This window comes from Balaenoptera borealis (assembly GCF_965194805.1).
Source record: "Balaenoptera borealis genome assembly, chromosome: 5".
NCBI classification, from domain to species: domain Eukaryota; kingdom Metazoa; phylum Chordata; class Mammalia; order Artiodactyla; family Balaenopteridae; genus Balaenoptera; species Balaenoptera borealis.
In genome coordinates this window covers 122,588,704-122,610,767 of record NC_138862.1, presented here as the reverse complement: position 1 = coordinate 122,610,767, position 22,064 = coordinate 122,588,704, and the positions used below count along the sequence as shown (strand labels likewise).

Genomic DNA, 22,064 nt, shown 5'->3' with positions numbered 1-22,064 from the left:
CACATACTGTTCCTGAACAAAAAATTCATGTTAGAAGCAGAACCTGGAGTCAGCTTCAGTCCTATCACTTTCTGCCAGTGATACCTGGGTGTTTTATTTTCATGTCCAGTTGAACATTGTCAATGAATTTACATTTTTAAAATTTTGCTTAACTCTGAAAAACATGGTGTAAATTGCTTGAAATTAAGTACTAATATACGCTTTTGGAAACAGCATTTTTTTTCTATCTACTTCCAAGTAGTTGAGTATGTTCCTTATGGTGATATGAGCTTTCAGAGTACTGATAACTTATGACACAAATGTGTTCTTTGTCGGGGAAGGATTCAGTGAATAGAATAAGGTGTTCTAAGATGAAAGCTCTTGAGAATGTTAAAGAATCTAAAATTCTTGGGACTTCCCTGGTGGTCCAGTGGTTAAGACTCGTGCGTCCAATGCAGAGGGCATGGGTTAGATCCCTCTTTGGGGATCTAAAATTCTTAAACATGTACAATAATTGCACATAGATTATAACTTTAAACACACGTTTGATTCTTCTTTACACATCTACCTCATCATATAGAAAACATTGAACTTTCTTTTGTACAGTTCTGAAAATTATCAAAGTGTGCCTTAGCCATAGCTTCTGAGAAATAGACATGGCAAATTTTCTCTCAATTCATACATGGTAGAGTACAGTAATTAGAATCACTGTCATTTAAGAATACCACCTCCTTAGCTGAAGACATTGGAGATTTGATTTCAACATTCTCAAGAGTATTGACTCTAAAAAGATATTATTTATTGAGGCTTCAAATAATTTTAGGTGGAAAAAATTCTCTATCGTAGAATTATCTATAGTATGGGATACTGTAGGTAAGTCTAGATTCATATGGATCATATACTTAGCAACTTTCCAAAGGTATTTCATGAAATTCATCACAAATAAATGTTCCTACGAAACTAAAACTGGAAATGAAAGTTAAACTGTGGGATACTTTTAAGTCAATAAGTAGAGGTGGAAGAAAGGCAGCTTGGTGAGGTGGGAAAAAAAACCTGAGCTTGGAATCTGTCCTAAACCCATCCAGGTCTATTTGTTGTGTGATGAGTTAGCTCTCTGTGTGCCAGTTTCCTCCTCAGTAAAATAGCTGCTCTTAAGACCTAACTGACCAGTCGTTGTCATGAAGATTAAATATACTAATTTTCAGTAAACCACCTTAGACAGTGACTGGCACCTATTAGATATTCAATAAATATTAATCAAATCTGCATTCTCCCAAGTTAAAGATGAAAGTAGTGAAAATAAATACCCTTAAATAGCTCATTCTAGTTGAAGTACCATTTTTTATGTAGTGCAACAGTTTTGCACGCTGTGATCACTACAGTGAATCTGTGACTTTTAAAGTGAAACCTCCATTTGTCTGCTTCAGACAGGTGAGCAAGTCACCCTACGAGGGGGTCTGTCAACTGTTCTCTTCGGTTTGTCAGTTTGACTGCCTTCCCAGATCTAAGAACCGTGGAAATACTTATCCGGGTAATGTCCCTGAAACATCCTGACTGCAAATATAAAGGCATTTGTACAAACATCTAAATCCTGATGGCTCTGAACCTCCACCTACTTACACAGAATGTAAAATCCCTTCCAGAGTCTCCTTTTCTCTTGAATGTTTATGGGAATCCCAAAGGGGAACCTCATGAGTGATGTTAATGTCCCCCAAGTCACTGGCTCTCAAGCGTTGCTGTACATTAAAGCCACCCAAGGAGATTTAAAGAGCTCTGCTGCCTGGTCCATCCCACCCCATGCCAATTAAATCAGAATCCCTGGGGGAGGCACCGGGCACAACTCCTGGGTAATTTCAGTGTGCAGCCTGGTCGGAGAAGGGCCTCAAGCCCACCGGCGTGCAGTTCCCACCCCACGTGAAGTCCCCTGGACAGTTTGGCTTCTATCTGCTGGATCAAAACCCCACCTGTCAAATGACAGAACCCCAGCCCTTCCCCGTCCAGTGTCTTTCTAGAGTCCCAGCTTTGGTCCCTCATTAGAATCACTTAGGTAGAGTTAAAAAAAAAAAAAATATTGCAGCCCAGGCCCTACCATAGAGTAACTCAATCAGAGTTCCTAGGCATCTGGGATTTGTAAAAGCTCCTCAGTCATTCTGAGAGTCCAGGGTTGAGAACGCCTGCCTGCCCTGAGGGCTTTCAGGAGGAGGGCACGGTGCGGGGGCGGGGGGGGTGTGTGCACATATGACCAGAGTCTGGAACTTGCCACGCCTCAGCTCCAGCTGCCCACGTGCTTGCTCGGCTCAGACACAGCCCTGCTACCTGCGCCCACCTACTCTCGCTGTGCTCCGAGCTGCTGGCCGCGCTCTCCATACCGCCTGCACTGCAGCTGCCGGCTGCCTGCAATTCTAGGACAGCCTCGTTCCTGCGGGCACCTGTTATTTTTGCCACCAGCACCTGAAGCTCTATTTCTGCCTGCCTCCTGGTCTTTGCCGCTTATCTCTCCCTCCAACTTCTTTTCCTTGTGTCCAGTTCTTTTAGAGGTGGTCCCTTAGTAGAGGTATTTGGACACCCACTTAAATTCTTTCTAGTTTACCAGCCAGCATTCTGGGAAGAGAGGAGGGTCCCAGCAGGGACACAATGCTGCCTCCCCCTCTCCCCATTTTACCAATTAGTGCTCTCATCCTCAGAGTACAGGCAGGCCAGCAGGTGGGTGGATTAGGAGGGCCACGTCCATTCTCACAAAGTCCCACAAAAAGGTGCTGACCCTCAGGGCTGTACTAGACCCCTTCCCATTTATAGGAATTTCCCGCTTAAGGGTTTGGTTATTCCTCTCTGTGTCTGGCTTCTGTCATTAACCCCTTCCTCATACATATATCACTACATGCCTGAAGCCCAATCAGGGATAAAATTCAAGCTCCTTCCCTTGGGTTGTCTGGATCTTGGACAAATCAGGAACTAGGGCTAGACCCCTGTATTAGTGCCTGGGAACATTCTGGAGCCTTTAATAAGGTATTTTTTTGCCCAGAACATAGGGAAGACCCTTAAGGAATGGTGGTTTATTCCACAGGCCAGTGTATCTGAGACCTAGCAACAGTCCAGCCATTACATGAAACATTAAGTAGGGCCAGACAAGCCAGAAATGTTCCTTTAAAATCAGACTACTTTTCCCTGGAAGGTTAGATGGTTTCAAACTCTTTTGACTCTAATAAACTTGGATGAAGCAAAAGACCCCTGTAGACTACCTGCCCCCACTTGGTACTATAAAAGCAAGCCAAAAGCCGAACAATAAGTCAGCACAAAGGGGAAGAATGGTGGTGTTTTCCCTAAGAGGGTGGTGTAAATCATTAATTTATGCCAGAACTGAGTACAGGCAGTGTCATAAAATTGAATCATTATGATACTAGACTACAAACCACCATTGGGAACACCTGCAGAAGGAATAAACAGTTAAGATATAGTTCGCCTTGTGACCCTAGGAAAGAACCCAGAGGCTGCTCATAGAACTTCACAGTAACTCTCCAGAAACCTGCTATGTCAGAACTCAGAATAGTGAAACTCGGCTGGTTCTCATCTCATCCCACGTGCTACCTGGAGCCCTTCTCTGCCTGTCTGTTGCTAGTTGGCCAAGAGATCTTCTACCTCGGCCCTGTGTTGTAGGTCCCTGTGCTATCATCAGAGCAGCATCTTTAGACAAGAAAAGCAAGTCAGAGGATGACTAGTGCTAAGGTCTGAAGTCATTGTCCTAGAAACCCAAAATAACATTTTTTCCAGATCTGAGTCCCAAGGACCACATTTTCACAGATCTCTGGGGAAGAGAAGAGCTGTGTAAATTCAGTTACCAAAAATGACAGAAAAGATTAGACATTCTTTCTCAACAGAAGAATTCCTTTATTTTTCCATCAGGCATCTTTGCCCCTCTAGTTTGTCCTTGAAAACTTAATTGGAATGGAGCAAGGCACAGTACGAAAAGGGAAAAGAAGTATGATTGCAAGCATAATTTTTAACCTCTTGGAACCAATGGAAAAATACATCAGGAATAGTTTGTTATTTGGGTGTTCACTGCTAAAGCAGTCCATAATAAGGGACATTCTCTTCTCCCTCAAGAACAGATTGGTCACTGCTGACTCCAATCAAGTTCTTTCTCAATGTAACCAACCCAGAACAATTGCATTAAGTGACTTTCCTAAAACCAAAGTCTTATTCTCATTTATTAGATTTTCCTTTCAGGTAATTTGGAGTTCTGTATCATCTCTCCACTGATGAGATTTTTTGGATTTTTGAGCTGTGCCTCCAGAAGCAATTCAATTTCTCTTCTGGAGGAATTGCACAAAGACTTAACATTTTATTAAATCCATTTGCTGCATCTTTCAAGACCATCAAGGAAATGGCATCCTTAAACTTGGCAGTATTCTTTAACAAACACACGCTCTGGTGCATGTATTCAGCCTTGATGTTTTCTGTGCTACATCAATCAAATTTAATTAAAATGAGTAGAAAGATTACAGTAATTTCCATTTATCATCCCAAAATGCCATTATGAGACTGAAGCCCCTCATATCTGCACCTGTCAAGCATGGTGATAAAACTATAATGGGCTATTCAAGGGGGTTATGTCATTGCCATCCTTAGAAATTTTAAGGTAATAATGAGCAACCATCTGTCTTGAATGTCATCAAAATGGGGACCAGGCCAGCTGATCTCTTAAAACCTATTCAGATAAATTTTTCCCATTAAGCAGTGAATCAGACTCATACATAGAAGGACATGGATCATATATATTTATATGTTAATACTTAAGCATTAATAACAATTTTTTTTCTTGTTTTCTAAAGGTGAAAGAAATGAGAAAAAATTGAGACAAAGGGCAAGAGAGAAAGAGAGAGCGAGAGGACCATCTCTCTGAGAGGCTGAAGCTCTACATGGTGGTAAAGAATACAAAGCCATTATTTTGGGGAAAATGTAGTAAAAAATTAAGTTTTAGAAAATGCTGAATGAGGTAAGTATACTTTCTTAGGGTTAAGATAAGACAAAAATTAAGAGAAGGCTTTGAATCTTGTTGGCAAGAAATGTCATGGTGAATTAATATGGATCCCCAAAATGTTGCCTATTGGGTAGAGATAGACAGTCCTGGCAGGTGACTCAGATATAGAGTCTTTTATGATCGGGATGAAGAAGCAGAAGAAAACAACAATAATACTCAATTACTCTTAGCTACATGGAGTACTGATGAATCCGGAAGAAAGAGGAAAACAACAGCAGCAAAATGGAATAAAATATCTGTCACAAGATAAAGAGGTGAATAGGATACAAGATGTGACAGCATCGATACTTTGGTGGAAGAAGAAAAGTCATTCTTGGTTCTACCTATCAAGGCCGTCTCCGGTTAGTGTTAAGGCTGAGAAAGGAAAAGAAGAGAAAAGGGAGGAGTGTTGGTCGGCAAGGACAGGGTTACTTGGGTTCATTGTCATCTACAAAGGGGACAGGGAGGAAGAAGCGAAGCCCAAGGAGAGGAAGAAAATGACAGTGATAAAAGGAGAAAGGAATGAATTAGAGAACATGGTAGTAGAATAGATAAACAAATCCAAGTGCTATTTCTTAAAATGATCAGTATAATATGCAGTTTCATAACTTAAAGAAGGGGGAAAATACATACACATCACTGTCTACAGGAAAAGTCTATAATCAAATATATGAAAAAGACATGAAACTAATAATGGGTTATGGTGCACAACTCTATCCTTTGGGTGACCTTTTTAACTTCTCTAAGGTTGTAAAATATGATTAATATTATTATTTACCTCATGAATTTTTTGGTGAATTTTAATTGGAATAATTTATGTGAAATATATATTTATAATGCCAGGTAATAGTGTTCAACAATTGTTGTTATTAAAAGTTTTGAAAAGCTGGAGAGAATAGATGGTTTACTAGGAAAGTAAAGTTGACTTTTACGGTAAGTAAAGTTGAACAGTTTACAAAAAACTGTCCACAGTGGAAGGACTTCACAAATTACCTCTAAATGTGTGGCTCAGTCATTCGTAGCCCCAACACTACTGACAGAGCCCCAGTGGGCATTGCTGCCAGCTGAACTCCACTGCAGAGAGAATGGCTCTATAGTGTCACCTCCCTCAGCCACGCTAGTGAGGAAGCAGAAAACCTAAGTGTTCAATCGCATAAAAAATTGAAACCATAATCAAAAGATCACTTCCCAAAATGGCACCAGGCTCCATGGTAGTTTTAAAATATGTTCACAATTCTTTGAAACTCCTCCTTTCAAGAGGTGGAGCTTAATTCCCCTCCCACTGAGCGTGGACTGGTCTTAGTGACTTGCTTCTAACAAACAGAATATGGCAGAAGTGACAGTGTGTGACTTCAGAGAGTAGTTAATAAAGGGCATTGCTGCTTTCTTCTTGCTCTCTCTCTTTCTGGTTTCACTTGCTCTGGGGGAAAGTTACCTTCACACCATGAGGACACCCAAGCAGCCCTATGGAAGGCACATGGTGAAGAACTGAGGCTTTCTGCCAATGGCTATGTGAGTGAGCCATGTTGGAGTGGATCCTCCAGGCCCAGTCGAGTCTTCAGATACTGCAGCCGTGGCCAGCAGCTTGTCTGCAACCTCATGTGAGACCCTGAGCTAGAACTACCCAGCTAAGCTGATGCTCCTAGACTCTGATCCCTCAAAAACTATACGAAATAGTACAAGTTTGTTGTTTGAACTGACACATTTTAGGGTAATTCGTTACACAGCAATAGATAAGTAATACACCAAAGGTTGCTTTCTGAAGGTGGGTATTGCATATTTTTAGCTTGCAGGGCACATCCCTTGAGCATCGGTCTATGCCCAGGTTGGCCCCTGGGTTGCAGAACTGACTCTACCCCTCAGGTCATCGAACTTCCTTGGGCTTCAGTTTCCTCCAACATAATTCTGGGTTTAAAAGTTTATATTCCCACCTTGCTCTGAACTTCTTAGATTTTATGACTTAAAATTCTCAACTGCAATTATATACTATGATAAACAAACACAGACGTGTGGTTAAAAGAGTAGCTAAAATTTAATCGAGAAGTTACGGTACCATTATGTTACAGCTTTATCAGAGAAAAAAACTTACGTGAAAAACTTTCAAGGGAAAGCACATCTCATGTCTTACTTGGCTTTATTTCTCCCTGGGCCCCAGTACCTGGCATATAGGAGATACGTACTACAGAGGGTGCCTAATGTTCATTTGTGGCCCCTACTATAATCCAAGTTGGTTGTGGCATACAGCTTCTTAACTAGGGGTTCACAGACAGTAATTCTTTCTGGGCACCGAAAGTACAGTGTGTTCTTGCCATTATGTGGGAGCTCCACTCTCATTAGCATTTAAAAGAGAACACTTATTAGCTGAACTACTAAATGTCCTTTATACAATATAATGAGTTTCATTGAAAAGAATCACCAGCTTAGCTAAGGAGAAATTTAAACACTTTGCCATCATTTATGAATTCAACCCTTCCAGGATGGTATTTTTAAACGTACTTTGAATGAAGGGAAGAAGAAAAGTGGTAGAAATCTTGACAAAAGAAATGTAATTAGAGTTTTTTAAAAATGGCAATTCTATGCTTTATGAAGATATCTTTGATCTTACTTCTCAGAACCCAGGGAGACAGGGGCATTGTTGCCCCCGACTTTCTCTCTGCACTGTGCCTCAGAACAGGTAACTGGGATGGAACGAGCTTGCTTTTGTTAAAAGTGATGGAGAAAAATTGCACAAAACCATAATCAAAAACCACTGTAATGCAAATCAATAAGGCAGAGGCACACTGCAGGAAACAAGCAATGGAATTATACTTGATCTTTCTTTCAGTATCTCAAGATTACCCTAGACATTTGCTTTGTACATCCAACTCATTACATTTAAATTAATGCATCATATCAGAATTAAATAAAATATTAATTAGTATACATTGTTCCCCCTCTCTATTTTTTATCTTGGAATGTTAAAGGTCATAATTCATTCACTCATTCATTTATTTATTAATTCAGCAACTCCTAAGTTCAAGACAAAACTAAATGGTAAATTTCCATAAACTTTTCATATAGACCACAACATCCTAAGAGATTATACAGGACAAAAGTATACCTAGAGCCACAGAAGGTTAAGATAAATTTAGATGTTACATATGTAAGCATTTATCAAAAGGACGTGTGGTGAGCAGGGAGACTGATGTCATGGGTTGATGTCACTTCCTTCATGATCCTACCTTCATTATCTTTGTAAGGCACAGATCTGATTATTATCCTCATCTCTATGTCTAAAAGCCTTAAGCAAGTATGAGCCTTATAGAATATAGTTCTCCTAAACAGAGCACAGTGAGACACTAAAATGTCCACCTGAACTCACCTCTCCATTTTAATCCTCAACCCTGTCCCACACCTTTCCCTTTCCTGCTCCACAACCTATACCAGCAGCCCAAACCCACCCCTATCTACTTCCTCAAGGCAACCTGAGCCCCAGGCAGAGTGTGCTATCTCTTTGTTTCTAGGTCTTGTCAAGATCATTCTTAGTTTTCTGCTTTTGCATACTCTCTTCTCTTTGTTTTCATTTCCCATGAAATCTGCATGATTATCTCCTAATTATCTTTATAGCCATCTCTAAAACACCCAACCCACAATCAGCTTCCCGTGAACACCTTGCCTCCAGGGAGCAATTCAGTCCCCTGGTTGCCTTTTTTTTGGCCTTTGTCTCCCTGGATTCTAGCATGGTGCCTGCCATGCAACCATGTGGTGCTCAGGCCACACTCGGTCCATGCTTGAAATGAAAAGCTGGGAAGCCCTTCAGGCAGACCCTGACACTGAGCGGTAGCAACGTAAGCTTTGTTCTCTCCACCCCAAGGAAGCAGGCAGTCTTTGAAGAACCCATTACAATCACTCACGTAGGAACAGAGAATTTTTCCAGAAAAAAGTATCCAGCCCTCAGTGAAACTTTTTCACCCCAGGATAAATCAAGGACTTTGATGTTCTACAGCTTCATCCTTGGATTTGATTTGACAGCTTATTAAAACGTCTACCCAACGATTTGTCAACAAGAGTAATGGCAAACTTTGACTGCTCCTCTCATCTCTATGCATTGCACTGTAATCAAGTGATCCCTGCCCATCCCAGTCTGGAAGAGGGAGCCAGATGCGTGTTTTATGCTCTATGTCAAGTCAGAGAATTATTAGGTTTACAGCATCCTCCTTAAAACCCAGTCATATAGTTCAATCATTCATTTTACAAAGGAGAAAACTGAAGCTCACAGGTGTTAAATTAATTATCCAAGGCCCCACCATTAGTTGTAGAGATAATGGACAAACTCCAGCTTTCTGGACTCTCGCTGAAGTGTTCTTTTCACCATATCATCTGGATTTCCCCACATTCCTGTTCTTTTTCTTGAATTTTTATTTTACAAAGTCATGCACAGCACATCTAATTTGGCTCCCATTGTCTTTTTTTTTTTATTATTGGAAATTTAAATTTGGATTTGCATTGCTGCTTTTCCATTCAATGGTGATAAACACTTAAAATATCATCTGGGGGAATGGAAATAAAATAAGCATCTGGAAAGAATGTGCTGTAATGAAGATGTCATTGTTTGCCCATAAATGCTAGGCAAAGAATCTGGCTTTTCAAAAATAAATGCACGAAAACATCTATGTCCATCTCGATCTATATTTTAATAAAAAAATTAAAATGCACTGAAAGACTTTCAAAGATGACAGAATTAAATATAAGATAAATGACTAATTAGCTGAAAGGATAATAAAGATAGCCAAACATTCATTCATTCACTCACTCATTCATCTATCCATCCACTCAAGGTTTACTGAATAAATGATGTTAAGCCCCCCAACTGCTACTAAACCCATTTACTAATCAAAGAATAGTAAAAGGCAAAACAGTTTGAATTACAAATCAAAAAATCTAAGTTAAAAATTTCCCTCTGCCACTCATAAGTCTTGGCAAACCCTCTAACACACGGTCTTCTACTCTGTATTATTCCCATCAGCATACAAAAGTACTGTTATTTCTCCCACCTTAAAAATAAAACGATTTGTCTTTTGGCCTCACTTTTCCCTCCAGCTATCATCTCATTTCTTTGCTCCCCATCCTTTGAAAGACTCGTCTATACACACAGTTTCCAATTTCTTTCCTTCCATTCTATCTTGAACCCATTACATTCAGGCTTTTACCCTGACACTCCACCAACACGGTTCTTATCAATGTCATCAATGACATTCATGTTCTTCACCTTACTTGACCTTTCAGCAGTATTTGACACCATTCATCATGCTCCTTCTGGAGACTCTCCATCTGACTCCCAGGACACCATACTTTCTTGGTTTTCCTTCTCCCTACTGGCTTCTCCCTCTCGGTCTCCTTTGCTGGTTCCTGACTTCTTACCACCATTGAAGTGCCTCAAAGCTTGGTTCTTGGATCTCTCCTCTAGTACTTCCTTAGAGATCTCATCCAGCCTCATGTTTTCAATATCATCTCTATCCTGGTGACTTCTAAAATTATACTTGTAGCCTAAACTTCACTCCTGAACTCCAGAATTCTTTGTCCAACTGGCTATCAACAGCTTTGCTTTGTGGACTAATACACATCTCAAATGTAACAAATCAGCACTTGGTTGTCGATTGTCCCTCAAATGTGCTATCTTGCAATCTTCTCCAGTTAATACATGACACCTCCCTTCTTTTAAAATTTAAATCGTATCATGCCACACCTGAACTTAAAAGCCTCTGGTGTTTTCCCACCTCGTTCAGGCTTCCCAGGACCCGTCCCTTGTCACTGCTCAGATATTGTCTTTCATGCTCTCCCCTGGTACACTCCACCTCAGCCACATTGGTCACCTGTCCCAGGGTGCCATTGTGTATGTGGTTCCCAATTTCTGGATAGCTCTGCCCCAAATGTCCACATAGCTCCCTCTTTTCTTTCTTTCAAGGATCACCTTCTTTTTGAGGCCTTCCTTGGCCACCCTGTTTAAAGGAGCAACCCTGCCTTCCCATATACACACACTCCTTGCTCCCTTCCTTGCTTTATCATTGGCCTTATAACTTACCGTGAATGTTCTGTATGTTTTGCTTATTTATTTTGATTACTCCAAACTCCTCTACTAGCAATTCTTTTTGATTCACTCTTGTATCCCAGCACCTTGAAGAGCGGCTGGCACAAAATAGGCTCTCACAAAATATTAGGTGAATGAATGAAGGTAATCAGTGATAATAAGAAGAGCTACCACTTAGGTAGAGAAGTAAGTAAAAATTAAATAAGTACTTTGTACATGTTAATGCATCACAGATGTTAATTATTTAAATTAACATTATACACCCATGTGTATCTGTTGGAAGTAATTTTTAGGTGGAAACAGCAGGAAGGGAAGGAGAAATTCTAATTAAAAGGGATGGTAGATCTGTGATAAACCATAATGGAAAAGAATATGAAAAAGAATGTATATATATGTATTACTGAATCACTTTGCTGTACAGCAGAAATTAACACAACATTGTAAATCAAATACACTTGAATAAAATAAATTAAAAAAAAAAAACAACCCAAAACCTTGGAGGGAAAATTAAAGGATACCCTTTAATCTTTAAAAAAAAAAAAGGATGGTAGAGAAGTACATGGTTTTGCAAGTCAGCCTCAGGCAAGGAAGAGACAGCTGATGGAAACACCCTGGAATCTGGCCCAGATTATCAGCTCCCCGGCCTGCCTAGGGGGTGAGGGCATGAGGGAGGAAGGGGTTGGGAGGCAGGCCGGGACTTGTGTGAGTGGGGTCAGGAGGTCGGTATGTGGTCTTCTGGATGCTTCAGGGTGAGACGTCTAGGCTCACAGACTGCCCTGTGCTGATGTCCATCTCGAGCATCTCTAACGGTTCTCAGTTTCTAGGTCAAGAGCCAGGGCTTGCAGTATTTGTCTGTCTCTAGGGCTAGATGTGCACACCCTAAAGTAAGCAAACCGCTTTGAGTCCAGGGAAAGGGTTGCCACGTATGTTCATATACTCTTTACTAGAGTGCTGTGCTATGAAAATAGAAATCCTCATGGTGGGTAATAGCACCAGAATGTCTCTATTATGCTGCTTTGTGCCTAACACACAGTGATGCAACATGTTTCTTCATGGCTTGGCGTGAAAATCAATTCACCGGCATCTAGATGGTCATTATCAGTTACAAAACATATTTTAATGTAAAACTGCAGTTTTAAAAAGGCACTCTAATTCTTGAAGCTACAAAGGATATATTAATTCTCAAAAGTCTTTGTATCCAGATATAGCCGTTTCATTAGCTGATCTAGGCACAGTCCAGGAATAAAATTCTTTTGTAAATCATATTACCTAAGGATTTTTTTTAGATATATAAATTTATTTATTTATTTATTTTTGGTTGAGTTGGGCCTTCCTTGCTGCACACAGGCTTTCTCCAGTTGTGGTGAGCGGGGGCTACTCTTCGTTGCGGTGCGCGGGCTTCTCATTGCTCAGTAGTTGTGGAGCACGGGCTTAGCTGCTCTGCGGCACGTGGGATCTTCCCAGACCAGGGCTCGAACCCGTGTCCCCTGCATTGGCAGGCCAATTCTCAACCACTGTGCCACCAGGGAAGCCCATAACTAAGGATTTTATAACACAAAGTTGATTTTCATTGATTTTTTCCTACACTTCACTAATTGACTTCCTTCACTCCCATTAAACAGTCCTGGGGACAGGAGCAAAGAGGCTATTTCTCCCACTGACAACGAACACAACTCAGGGAGATGCAGAGGAAGATAATGTATTCTGTAACCATGTGTTGTCATATAATACTTTCTAAACCTTTGCCCGTTTCTAAAGGAAACAGTGGCAATCTCTATAATACCTGCCTCAGCTTTTCTTTACAATTTATAATTGGTTTCCCACATGGAGTTTAAACTTTGCTTGCTACATTGGTGCAGATGTGGCCAAGGACTTCTGATCTATGAAGTTCATTAAAGGACTTGATCTCATTTGTTTTTTAAATGGTGACCTCAGACTCTATATACTAGAGTGGGGAATATGTGTGTAGATGTATGCATATATATTCATGTATAAATGTGCACAGTTGCTATGTATGCATATATTGAGAGAAAAAATAAATAGAAAATGAGAGATCCTGAAAGAAAAAATGCGAGAAAGGTATGAGAAGGGAAGGGAAGGGAATTAACATTCATTAAGCTCCTACCATGAACCAGACACCCAGGAAAGAAGACGATGGGGGGAACAAAGATGAAGGGATGCAATTATCTGGATGTTAAAGAATGAACTTGTAAAAATCTCCTTCCCTAAAGGAGGCTGCTGTAAAAATGGATGCTGGCAGCCCATCAAGGAGTGCTTGTCAAGCCATTCAGAGGAGAACAGAAGGCTGTGGGGCACTGATTTTGGCTTTGTCTCCCCTAGGTGCTGGGCTGCTGTCTCGCCATGAGATGAGTTATCTTTGAAGTTCTGCTGAGCGGTCTAGATAGCGTGACTTAAAAGTGCAAGTCCCTAAACAGAGTTCAGCCTTTCAGAATACAAATGCTCAGAGAACCATATGAGGTCAGGCAAAACCAGCCCAAGATATTTCCCTTTAAATTCTAGAGAATGCTAGTAGTCTCCATAATTAAAAGGATCCTAGGAGACTATGTGTTGGAAGTTTCTAGGTACTGGTATCAGTTTTTTGGTTCATTTTTTAAAATTGGGGCTCCTTAAAATGTCTGTAATTGCATCTTCTGAGTCCTCTGATGGGCAGAGATAAGGGTGACCTTGCAGAGTCCCTGCTGCGTAGGTGGGACGTGGGCTCAGGTCCAGCTGAGCTTGGGACATGACAAAGAGAGAAGGATGAAAACAATAGCCATTTTACAGAGCTTTAAGGTAAGTCTTCGAAAACTGTTTAGGAATTCCTAGCCGATCACAGGTTTGCTTAGATGTCTTTTTGGTTTTTTTCCACTCCCACTGCCCCAACATCAGATGTTCTCAGCATCATTGGGCTTATTATAGGAGCCTATCTACCTCCATTTGCATTTTGGGATAGATTGCAATAATTTGGTTCTATTCTTCATAATTTTCTATATCCATGTTCCTTGTCATGTAACTTTACAGTGCTCTCCCACTGTGAGCTAGTGACCTGCTCAGCCCCTTGACCCTGGGCTCAGCCATGTGATTTTCTTTGCCTATAGGATGTTTAGGAAATGTGATGCAAGCAGAAGCTTGAAATGAACTGGCACACGGGGATTTGTTCTTCTGCCAGGAGAAGAATGACAGACACAGGGCACTGGTTAACGTGCTCTAGTCAAGCCCACTCTAGCATAGAGCCCCACCAAACCCACAGACAGTGAGTCATCCTAGTTGAGACAAGTAAAGCCACCCAGATCAACCCAGATCAAAAGAGCTAAGCCCTGCAGATGCACGAAAAATAAGTGTTTATTGCTAAATGCCACTGGGGTTGCTTGTTACACAGCACAAGCTAGTTGATACAAGTGCCGTTTGATCCATGCTCTTCTTGTCTGTCAGTTGATATTTCTAAAATGGAACTTCAATTATCTGTAAATTACTCTACCTAAGACACTTCAATGACTTCCTGTTATGGGCTGAGTGATGTCATCCTAAATTCATATGTTGAATTCCTAACCCCCAGTACCTCAGGATCTGACCTTATTTGGAAATAGGGTCCTTGAAAATGTAATTAGTTAAGTTGAGATGAGGTCATACTGGAGTAGGGTGGGTCCCTATTCTAGTATGACTGGTATCCTTATAAAAAGGGTAAATTTAGAGACAGACATGCTCACAGGGAGAATGCCATGTGAACATGAAGGCAGAGATTAGTATAATGTGTCTACAAGCCAAAGAACACCAAAGATTGTCAGAAAACCTCCAGAAGGTCAAAACAAGGAATAGAACAGATTCTCCCTCAGAACCCTCAGAAGGAACTAATCCTACCTATACCTTGATCTCAGACTTCTACCTTCCAGAACTGTAAGACAATAAATTTCTGTTGTTAGAGCCACTTCCCATTACCTTTAGGTTAAAGTCTAAACTTCTTCACAAGGTATGAAAGTCCTTCCATAAGCTGGTCTCTGGCTGTGTATGCGGTCTCATTGCATACTGTATTCCACTAACTTCAGCCTTACCCCATTCACTAGCCACACAGAACTATTTAAAGTGCTCCAATCAACTGCTTCAGAGTTTTTGTCCATGCTACAACCTTGGCCTCAAATGCCCTTCCTGCTACCTTCTCATCCCCCACTGGATCCCACATCTTTACCTAATTAACTTCTATTTGCATTTCAAGCTCCAGATTGGGCTATCATCTCTGGAAACTTTCTCTTCACCTTCCCAGTCCTAACCATGGGAGGAGGCCCTATTGAATTCTCCCCAAACAACCTAGATAGACATTTCTATCTCAGTACTTATCACACTGTGGATAATTAATTGCTCACTGCACATCTCTATTGTCCTCAACAGACTTGATAATGAACCACTTAAAGGCAGGGTCATATATTATCTGCCCTTTTATTCCTTGTACCCAGCACGGTGCTTGACACAAAGTGGTGATGCAGCAAATGTTTGTGGAAGGAATCTGTGAGTGTTTATGCGCCAACATCAAAACAGATGTGTTCCCGGCATATGGGAGATACATTCTGCTTATGTGACAACTGGCAGTTGAGTTTACTTGGAAGCAAAAGCACCCAATTAAAGACCAAACATTACTTCCTTATCCTTCTTCATTTCCTTCTTTCTATAAAACTACCCAATCTCACATGCTTTATAATGCTTTTAGATGTAAGTGACTGTGAATTATTACTGATGGTGGGCCTTTCATCTTCAAGACTGACAGTCTACGTTCCACATTTCTCAGGAGGGAGAGACCATTATAACTATATTTTTGCTTACCAAGAGAATTGTTAATAGTTATCCTGAAGAAAAAAAAAAAATCTATAAATATCCAACCTATAACGAAGACTTCAGCTTACTGTCTTCCTCTACTAATGAAATTCTTTCCAAGTGCCCTGCCAGAGTTGCTACGTAACCATTACACTGAGAAAAGAGACAAAGCCTGTAGTGAGCTTTTTTTTTTACCTGTTTAGTCCTCATTTTGGAATCCAGCGACAGATTGTTGTAGGTATAATGTGCCTGTGTGACTCCACAGAAGAGAACAGCAACTATCCCTGAAATTTAAAAACATACCAGTCAAAATCAATTTTCTTTCCCATCTAAGTCAAAGGGGTAGGGCTATCCCAGCTGGAAAACAGACTTGGTATCAGTAGAGTTAAAATTGCTAATAATTATGGTGATGAAACCTTTGGTAAACCTGGCTGCTTACTTTAAACATGGAACTTAACAGGATTAAAGTTAAAGAAAAGCATTAAGAAGTAGATTCTTCCTGGGGATAAATGATTCTCTGGTCATGAGTTAGGAAAGTTATACTTGGAAACCCATGAACAAAAGACTGTATAGTTAATTCCAGGCCTCTCACAGCTACTGCCAACTACTCGGCTGCATTTTATACTAAATGCTGGCATATTTGCTTAGACATTTGCTTTCCACTGTGTACCTTCAGGAGCCTGAGAAGTTCCTATCATACCATAATTTAGTATTAAAAACCACGAGTCATAAACCTAAGACATCTACAAGGGTTCAGTTGCCTCGGCCAATACTCCTACTTGCCAAGCCCAGAAAGAGATCCTTGTTTGCCTCTACACCTCCTTGGCAAAGCTGGGGGCTTTGTCTTTCTGCTGCTGGATAATCTTGTGAACACATCCAAGGCACACACTCCTTGAAGGTAAGCTGGTCTGTTCTTGCGTGCTTCTTATCCACAGTGGGCCCTCAGCTGCTTCTTGGCTGGTTGCAGGATTTATTTCTTAAGCCATCATTATACCCAGCTTTAAATGTTACATGAAGCCACACATACACTAGATGCTGTCTGGGGACAGAGGAGGAGCAACCATGGGACAAACGTGTTATTTGTCCCTGGGCTCTGTTATTCTCTGTGTTATTGCCCCTGAGCTGGGGTGGGGAAGCGGTAGGGGCTGCATTCTACCTTGGATTAGAGATTTGATTAGCTATGGGAAATTGGGCATAGAGGAGGGCTTTGGGAAAAACACAAGATGTAAGTAGTCTTCAACCCAAACCAAGGGGATTGAATTGAATTTTAAACAGCACACTCTTTCCAACTAAAAACACTCATAAATTAAATGCTGATGATTCTTAAGAGTATAGAGATATGTGAACTGAATACTGACATTTCAAATGAAATAAAAATTCTGCAGTAAAGAATTTTAAAGAACCAAGCATATTTTTTATATGTACACTGTATGCTTCTATTTATATGCTGGTTATTTTGGGTGTTGGCTTTGGATAAAATATTGCTAAGACATATTTGTCTAATACATTTACATCACTTATTTCCTTCTAATATTATGCTTCAAACTTTTAGGCAAAAGAATAAAAACAGCTAGGAAATTGTGCCAAGAAATAATATATGCAGTAAGCATTTATATAGTTGCTTTGGGTAACTTTTCAGTTTTCTAGCCTCTCTTCAGAAATTCAAAGAAAAAAATGCTTATGAAATACTATATTTCACTCTTCACAGAATTTCTATTAAAAAACAACCAGTACCAGGGAAACTTTGGGGGTACTGAAGTACTTCAAGGACTTCGAGGAACTAGGAGGATTGCCATGCATGTTGTTTTGTCATCAAGTAGTTTTCTTTCTTTATTTAAAAATGCAATTTATCTACCTCTGCTGATGCAGCAGTCTGTTGGAGGTTTTTCTGGGTGAGGTTTAGCCGACCTCCCACTGTTGTGGGAATGTTTTGACTATATACTGATCTGCGGAGAAGTAGTGAATAAAAAGGGAGGGGGGTGTGGGTAGTGCACAAATGCATTCTGAGAACAAAAAGAAGTAACAAAGAATAAAGGATAGGTAAGGGCCCTAAGATTGGCTGAATGCTTATTGTGGGCAAGCAACACACTAGTTTTATTCACATCATCTTATTTATTTCACTGATTTATTATCTCACAACAGGCTTCGCACGATTCACCAGCCCTTCCCACTCTCTTCCCCTCCTCAGTAATAGCATCTCCATTCTTCCTGCTGCCCAGGCAAAAAACTCTGGGAACACTCTTTACTTCTCCCCTCTCTGTACGTCAGCAATGCTGTTGACGGGTCCTTCAAAACCTACCCGGCACGCAATCACCTCTCAACACCTCCGCACTAACACCCTTTTCTAAAGCCACCATCATTTTCTGCCTGGATTACAGCAAGAGCTTCCCAATTGCACCTCCGACCCCGTCTCCCTTATTGGCCCCCCACAGTCTACCTTCCACCCAGCAGCACTAGTGAATCTTTTAAGACAATTCAGATCATGTCAGTCCTCTGCTCCCAGCTCTGTAATGGAAACCCATAACAAGCAGGCCCTGTAGGATCTAGTCCTGTTCCCTCCTCCCCTCCCCACAGCTCCCTGACCTCCGCTCTTACCATGCTCCCCCCTTGTCACACACCGTCTTCGTCTTCGCTAAGCAGGTTCCACCACAGGGCCCTTGCATGTCCGGTTCCCACTGTTTGGAAAAGTCTTCTCCAGACATCCACATGGCTCCCTCCTTTCCTTAAGATGTTACATTATCAGACTGGCCTCTGCTATGCACTGTATAAAAATAATTCCTCTTGTTGTTCTCTATTTGCCTACCTTGACCTATTTTTTTAATATTATTTACTGCCACCTAACATTTTATATATTTATAGGTTTATTTTCTGCCTTCCTGCACTGCAGTGGAAAGCTCAGGGAGTGCAGAGTGATTCACTGGCCCCCAGCCATTAGAGCAATGTCAGGCACATGGTAGGCACTCCACATATTTGCTGAATAAATAAATGAACATTCCTATCACCAGGTAACAAGAAACCAAAGTAATTTACTCAAGGTCACCTTGAAAGTGGCAGAGCTAAGATTCAAAATTCCACAGACTCCCTGTACTTTTCTGCCTGTATTAGACCCTCCAGGAATGTTTTAAGGTAACCTTAAGCCATCTAAAAAATATCATTTCTGATGTCCCAGGGAAAGAGTCAGAGATTTGATGATGAAGATTATATACCTGAGTTGGCTGGACATCTCCTTTGAGGATATTTTCTCCAGTAGCTCCACTGGTTTTCCCATTAGAACACTAATAGGCAAAGTTTCTGCTAATATTTTTTGAGTTTTGTCTACAGATATGTCACACGAGCAGCAAACAATGGAGAGTCTGCCTACATGACCAGAGTCTTGGTGTTGTGATTAAAATAAAACAACAAAGCTGATCTGACCCTTAGTATTAGCATACATAATCCTAATTCTATGGCTTGGTAATTAATTAACTCACACAAATTAAAACACATTTTGAAAATGTTTCACCTGAATACATCTATTAGCTATAAAATTCTCTGCCATCTAAAACAGATTCACAGTTGCCAGTTTTCTACCTTACAAAAGTATATTTTAATTGCCACTATATTTTTACATCCCTGTGCCTGCTAGCCCTAGTTGTACCACTGTTATGTGAGGCCCTAGACCACTTTCTTACATGCTCTGGATCTCAGATTCTCAGTTGTAAAAAGGAGGGGGAGGGGGACTAAGTGTTCCTTGTGCAGGTCTGTGAACTAGTGTCTCAGCTCCAAGCCCACCCTCCTGTGCTGGCTCTGTGATCCTGAGGCTGGGGCTCTCCAGACTACATCTTCCTTTGCCTGATGGGCTCTGTCAGCTGCATCTCAGCAATGGTTCTTCACCACAGCTTTGGCAGCTGGTCCCAGCCTTGTTTTCTCTTTTTGTTTTTTGTTGTTTTCCTTCACTTCCAGACCAGCCTCCTGGGACCCCCTCAGAGAAAGCACCAGCAGTCAGGCAGTGTCCTCAGAGGTCTGGGGCCCAGCTCCATGGTTCCTTCTTGGGAGCTTCTAGATTCTCTTCCCTTTGCTTCCCCAGTCCAAGGGGTCACACTTGCTTCTTGCAGTGACGACCTCTGTGCTGCCTCAGTGCACCTTTTTTACTTTCGCAGCTCTTGCTAACTATAAAAATTTTTTTTAAATTGTATTTTTGTGTCTTATTCTCCATTTTTTCTTTCTGTGACTTTCTAGAATTGACATGATTCCATGAAATAATTTTAGGGTCATGGAACAATTATCTATTAAGAATGTTTAAGGAGTTACAAATTTTTTTCTTTATTTTAAAATTATTTTTTAATCCCAGCAACACTGGAATATAAAAGAAATCAGTTAACATGGAATAAATTGATGATATATTTTACTATCAAATAGTTCAAAAATTCTTTCCCCCTCTAAAAATCAAAACACAACAAAACAAACAAATTGCATCCTTTGATCAAAATGTTATAGAACTGGAAATTAACAAAAAGCATAGCTACATAAATGTATCCATTAGAGATTTTTAACTGTATTCTTTTAAATAAAATTGGAGTTGAAGATGAAATCAAATTTGAAATTTTAGCTTATGTAGAGATAAATAACAGTAAGTGTATAGTACATTTCTTATCAAAACCAATGGGATAAAACCAAAGGATTATTCAGAGGAAAGGTTATAGTCTAACATGCATTCTATTAGAAAAAATAAAAGGAAAATAAATGGACTATTTACCTAAAGAATCTAGACAAAAGACATAAAAATGGAACCAAAGACAGTAGAATTAAAAACTTAATAAAGAAAAATGAAAAAATACAGCCAAAGAGAACATTCCTAATAACCATATGGTTCATGCCTCTCAGGCCTTGGGGTCCCTCAGGTGTCCATCCTCCCCAGGCTGCCGTTCTCTGGCCGTGGCTGCAGGTATGCAATGTGAGATGTTGGCCAAGGGCTTCACCCACCTAAGACTCAGTTTTCTCATTTGGATAGGGCCCACCTGTCTCACAGGTCTGTTCTAAGTATAAAGCAATACAATGGATTTTAAAATGATTTGTAAACTAAACACTAAAAAGTAAATATAAGGTTTTACTATAATTACTAGAAGTAGGTGAAAGGAAGAAGACATGAAAAGAAGGAATGACCCAGAGAAGCTCATTACAGGTCTAAACACAACAGCATTTCCTATTCAACAAGTTGCTGGGGGAAGAAATACAAAACATCTAGCACGCCTCACACATTTTATGTCCTTAATCATTTTTTGTTGCCTTCTCCTCCACACCAACTCCTGCAACAAGGAAAAGCAGATGAAAATGTGTGCCTCACTCCTAGAAATCCAAACTTAGACAATTCTCAGTAATACTACAGTTAAGGTATCAGATTTTTGCAAGTTCTATCTATCTACTGAGATATTCAATGAGGAAAGCATGGGTTATGGATATGGGGAATGCAAGGATGAATAAACCCAGTCCTAGACCTCAAGTAGCTTTATGTCTCCTACCAGAGACAACACATACACAGAGATATCTAAAAGCAGGTAGAATGAAGTAGGTGATAAGAAAATGGGAATTCTGAAGGAGTGATTTCTTTGGGGCTGGGGAAAGTGGGAGAGAGATGGGGAAAGTTTTCCTAAAGGACACAGAGGCATTTAGGTCTTGGAAGATAAGAAGAATTTGGAGGTGCAGGGTTGGGGGTAGGGAATTCAATGTGAGTGAAGGGCAAAAGCTAGGAAACTATGTGGCATGTCCCAGGAACATGCAGTTTACCTGCACACTTCGGGTTTGAATCTGTTATAGGTTAGGGAATAAATACACGTTGAATTAATTAATTACATTTTTCCAAATACGAAACTTAGAAGAAACATCTAATATGCTCTATGTTTAAAATGATCAAACTAATTATTATAAGTATGAAAGTATTTCTCTTACATGCTGTATTAGTCCTAGTATCCATAAAATAGAACTATGAAACATCTAATATGTTGATCTTCTGCTGGCAAACATTACTGCATTTTCTTTCCTGACTGAGGTAAAATCTGATCATTCTGCTTCCATCTCTTCTGAAAAACACAAGCGGTCATTAAATGCAACTACGAGGGTTGCATGTCTAAGGTTTTGGTTTCAAGTTGTATTTATGGGGCCCTGTAGCAATGACAAGTGGAAACAAGTACATACATCCAGATCCACAGGGACGGAGCATGC

The 22,064-nt window shown here is 40.4% G+C and overlaps 1 protein-coding gene across 1 annotated transcript in view; it reads right to left on the bottom strand.

Annotated features, from left to right (window-relative positions):
• Positions 1 to 22,064, bottom strand: part of SLC9A9 (solute carrier family 9 member A9) — a 555,669-nt gene that overhangs the window by 253,963 nt on the left and 279,642 nt on the right. Inside the window, exon 9 of the mRNA XM_082393417.1 lies at positions 16,062 to 16,150. Within this exon, the coding sequence (XP_082249543.1) occupies positions 16,062 to 16,150 (89 nt within the window). The remainder of the gene's footprint in view (positions 1 to 16,061; positions 16,151 to 22,064) is intronic.